The sequence below is a fragment of the Vicia villosa genome, linkage group LG5 (genome assembly GCF_029867415.1).
Source record: "Vicia villosa cultivar HV-30 ecotype Madison, WI linkage group LG5, Vvil1.0, whole genome shotgun sequence".
NCBI lineage: Eukaryota > Viridiplantae > Streptophyta > Magnoliopsida > Fabales > Fabaceae > Vicia > Vicia villosa.
Window position 1 is genome coordinate 68,035 of NC_081184.1, and position 4,764 is coordinate 72,798.

A 4,764-nucleotide genomic window follows, 5' to 3' on the forward strand; every position below is an offset into this window, starting at 1 on the left:
AAATTTGTAAAGGTCTTAAAAAAATAAACTTAAGTGAATGTTATGTTTAGAGACATAGAAAGTAACTAACATGCATTTTATAATTTAAAGTCAATACAATTAATTATTATTTTAAAAAAATGAAAACATTAAAAGTGATAATTAAAATTAGACGAGAGCGCCTATCGTAGGCAAGACCTTGCCCGTGTTGGTTGGTGAGACCTATTTTTACTCTTAATGAATTGGTGTGCGAGCTAAAGAGTTCAAAGCAAAAAAGTTAAAAAGATTAAACTCATTGATAGCAGGTTGAGGATCTCAGAATTACCTCATTATGCACTAGTTTTATAAATTAGCCTACTAGTCATTTTTCCACACAAATAAAACTTAGACATAAGTTTAGACATTCAATTATTGCATAGAACTAACATGTACAGTTAATCACAAACTCATTGCCACAGGGCAGCTATAACTCAATTGCTGCTTCGCATGATAATATCCAACAGATGTTCCAACCAAATTTGATGGTAGATTACCTTAGCCGTGCAAACAAAAATCACCTGCAACAATATGGCAGTAGCAGAAATGGACTTTCCATTATGAAATGTAGCTTTGTCATTTTGCAACCCTGTATAAATCAGACAATATATAACTCCGATGATTTCCTTTAAAAACTTTTAACTTCAACGCATTAACACTAATGCTCTGATTAAATGGAGTGATGAATGCCAGTGTGGATGTAGTTTAAACAAACAAAAACTCTTCTAAAGTCCAAAGCATGGGAGTGTAGTACTTTAGAAGACAAATTAAAATGCGGTGTAATGACAATGGGAATGGGAATGAGTGGAAAGGGTAGCATTAAGATGTCATGTCAAATAAACAACACATTAAGATGCCAATGCCTGCTTCGATAAGCATTCCTAATACCAGTGTATACAGAAAGTCTAACGACCATAAGGCACACAGTTAAAACGAAATTTAGACCCATGCACAGTTTCTACAAATGATAACATCATCTAGCACCTATGAAAGTAATTTTGGGAACCAACACATGCTACCAAGAAATGCATGTCTGATCAGTATAACATAGCCAAATGAATGTATATGATGCCACTGTGCATTCATTAACATGAGCAGGGATAATAATGGTGATGACTTGATAATCAATGGATGCATGTAACAGCTGCAAGATGCATCCTATTATGTAGTAATATTGGTTGGAGCATAAAGAACAGAGTACATCCCCTTCAAGCTACTGATAAGTCATTGCTACTGGGGCTCCGTTGGAACCAGGAGCAGCAGTAGGGTTCCCATCTTTTCTTTTCCCAAATGGATTTTTGGAATATCTGCTAAGAAGTCAAGAAAAGTACAAAAGAATTCCTTGCTTACAACAGAAGGGAGAAATCACAACAAAATTTATACCAAATTAAATGCAAAGGATGAGTGTTTTATAAATGCACATTGAGAGATAAGAGATGGTAGCAAGAATCATCAGTCAACAAATATAAAGCTTGAGCCCTGATTTACGGATACTTGCTTTTGGAAGCTGTATCCATATCAGATTATATGGTTGGGAAAACAATTACAAATTTCAAGAAATCCCATTAAAAAATCAAACGAAAGAAACCCATGGTTACATTGAAAGACCAAAGCAAACGTACATGGTGAATAGGAATAAGTGCAAAGCATTTAAGCAAAAACTTCTCATGTATTCCATCGTCATAAACCCCCAGATGCTGGGTTAGTTACGGAATGAACATGAGTTGAAAAATAATCGAGAAAACAGAGCTTCACATGCTTGACAGTAAAAAAAGGATATTGTATCCGCATGCCAATTGAACCAGAACTTGGGATAACAGCACCCTGTAAATTGTGGTGTACATTTGTAGCACTATTCAAATCCTGCAATAGGTTATTGAATACCAAACTGAGGAAAGTTTGAATGAAAACACAAGACAAGTATTAAAGTTTACAGAAACACAATGCAAGAAAAGATTTTTCAGACAATAAAAATCACAGATATGAACAAAAGTTTACAGACTTCAAACTCAATGAAGCAGACGGTATGCCTCTCCTGCCTTAAAATCTTCATTTGCTTAAAACCGGGTTGTCTGCATTAGAAAGCCAGTTCAACAGTTTAATCACATACATGAGACAGCATAGAAAATACTACATAGATTTAACAATAGAGCCTGTGTGAAAGGATAAGATGCACATACACAGTGAAAAGGCCCCTCACTTCTTCCTCATTAATGTTCTCTCCCAAGTTCCCAATAAACAGGGTGTTGCAAGGAGGATTATCTTTAGTGTTCTGTACGAAATATTTAAAGTTAACACATTGCATTACCTATCTATCAGTGATAAACAATATTAATGGAGGCAGCGAGAACATTTATTAATAAACAATCAAACCAGCGGAATTGATAAAATTAAACACCAAAAACATTAGACAAGAGGGTGAAAACAACATTCTAGCATGATAGTCGCTAAGGTAAAATAAATTATGAATATAATTGGAACAAATAATACTTCTACTTCACCCTTAAAACATCCTACCTTTTCCAGCAGGATGTATATAACATATTTAAACATTCATTCAGCAATTTAAAGGTATTCATTACTTTAATCTTGCTTTCATAGACAATTAAAATAGTGATGTAATCTCTAAATATGATTCTAAATCCAAGCTGAATATGACAATTAAGTAAGTCAACAACACATCCGATCAAATCAAAGGCAAATTGTTCTCCTTCCAAATTCCCTTTGAGATGAAATTTTAGAACTTTTCCGAGCCCATTCAAGACTTCAGGAGAACAGTAATATGCAGATACATCACTTCATCAATTTCTAACATTAACATAGTAATAATATATACCAACCACAAGAACAGAGATCAAGCCCTCTTAAACAAAAGGAGAAACTAAATAAGCAAACATTATAGAGCTTATATAACTAACATAATATTCAAAAACTCCACCTTTCCATTTATAAAATAGGAGCTCCACACTTCACCCAAAGGGTAATGATATAAAAAATTGATATAACAATAAGTGAAACCAAAGCAGCACTAACAGTTTATAAGCCCCTCTCACCTGAACTGGAACATAACTGCTGGGCGCTGCGATAGAAACTTGAGCAGGCATTGGTACTGGTGCAACAGGATAGCCTGCATATGGATCATAAGCAGGAGGAGGAGGTGGCGGTGCCATATATCTAGACCACATAAACAAACAAACTTACAGTTAATAATATGCAGGAACAAACAAAAGAAAATTCTTATCAAAGATGACAATCGCGGATCTCAAAGGTTTGTTCAAATTCTGCTACACAACAGTGCTATAGCTTCTATACGACAACATTTTGTACTACCTACCATGTTGCGGGACAATAGCAATTTGTATAAATTCTGCTAGGCTATAGCTTCTATTTGTCAAACAATTCTTATATATGATATATGATACATATAGGAAGTGTATGTGATAGTTTACCCATGTGGTCCCCAAACAGATGGTGGTGGAGGATGAAAAGGAGATGGGGTTACATAAGCAGTATGTGTATAATTCCCAGCTGTTCGTAACCGCTTACTTTGATCAAAAGCACCTGCATCAGCTCCTATTCCAACAAAAAATCAAAATAAGTAACACTTCTATGCAAGTGCATGTTTAATTTGGCAATTAGTTTGGCTTTGGCATAATCACGGCCGTGTCACTGTGATTTCGTCAAAATTATCTTCATTCCAAACACAAACACTTAAAGTGAAATTCTATGTAGCACCGACACCTCTAAAAAAAGGCACGTCGATGTCCGTGTCTGACACCTGCACCGACACTTGTGATAATGTTTAATTTATTTATTTATTTCAAATTATTATCAGTGTCCGTGCTTCATAAGTGATATTCGATAAAAAAAATATCAATTGAATTGAATGACCTCTTTTAACAAAGAGATTTTTCTTGGCCATCTCGGTATGAAGAACGGACTTGGATTCATGATCAAACAGCATTTCCTGAAGAATATCTTTAGCAGCAATAGCTTGATGAGGAGAACTGAACAGAGCAAAACCCATAGGCTTCTCAGCTTTGAAATTCAACTGAGAAGCTTCAAAGCCTGGTAACCATCGAAGTAGGTTCTGGATTTCTCTCTCCTTTACATCTTCTGGAAGTCCCGTTATGAATATAGTTCGAACCTAAACTCAACGAAAACGCATCGAATGAAATTGCATTACATGTTTAAATTCGAAGCTTATGGTTTAGATTCGAATTTGGAATAAATAAGAGTGAAGTGAAGTTACCTCTTCGGTGGAAGGGGAAGGAACGGCGGTAGGTGGAGGAGGAGGAGCGGCGGACGGTGGCCATTGTTGGTGGTAAGGGTGGATGCCGGCGCCAGCCATGTGAAATTCCGAAAGCAACCCTAACCCTAACCCTAGTGATTGCTACACCACGCACAAGTGAATCTGGTGTTTACTCTTTACACTCTCTTCTTCAATGTTGAAGATGCACTTTATTATTATTATTGTTTTAAATTTAAAATTAAATTACAACAAACTAAACCATTAAAATCTTTATCAATTTTTTTTATTGTTTGTTATTGTAATCTGTAATTTCCTAATTTATTTGTTTACCATATCTGATAAACTGTACTGGTATCATTTTTATTTGATTCAGTTGATAATAGGTTGATTAATAATATTGATTATTTGTAGAAAACTTGTATATAATTTGTAAAATATAAATTATATTAAAAATAGTTTGCTTTAAAAAAAAAAAATTCTTTCTACCAATCTGTAGG

The 4,764-nt window shown here is 34.8% G+C and overlaps 1 protein-coding gene across 1 annotated transcript; it reads right to left on the minus strand.

Annotated features, from left to right (window-relative positions):
• Positions 1-370: 370 nt before the first annotated feature.
• LOC131601039 (cell wall integrity protein scw1) lies at positions 371-4,480 on the minus strand. The gene is made up of 8 exons (XM_058872750.1): positions 4,268-4,480; positions 3,907-4,162; positions 3,465-3,588; positions 3,069-3,189; positions 2,196-2,287; positions 2,018-2,087; positions 1,792-1,878; positions 371-1,318 (listed from the first exon to the last, which is right to left on the minus strand). Exons 1-8 carry the CDS (start codon positions 4,364-4,366, stop codon positions 1,229-1,231), a joined length of 939 nt encoding a protein of 312 aa, XP_058728733.1. The 5' UTR covers positions 4,367-4,480; the 3' UTR covers positions 371-1,228.
• Between the last annotated feature and the right edge of the window lie 284 nt (positions 4,481-4,764).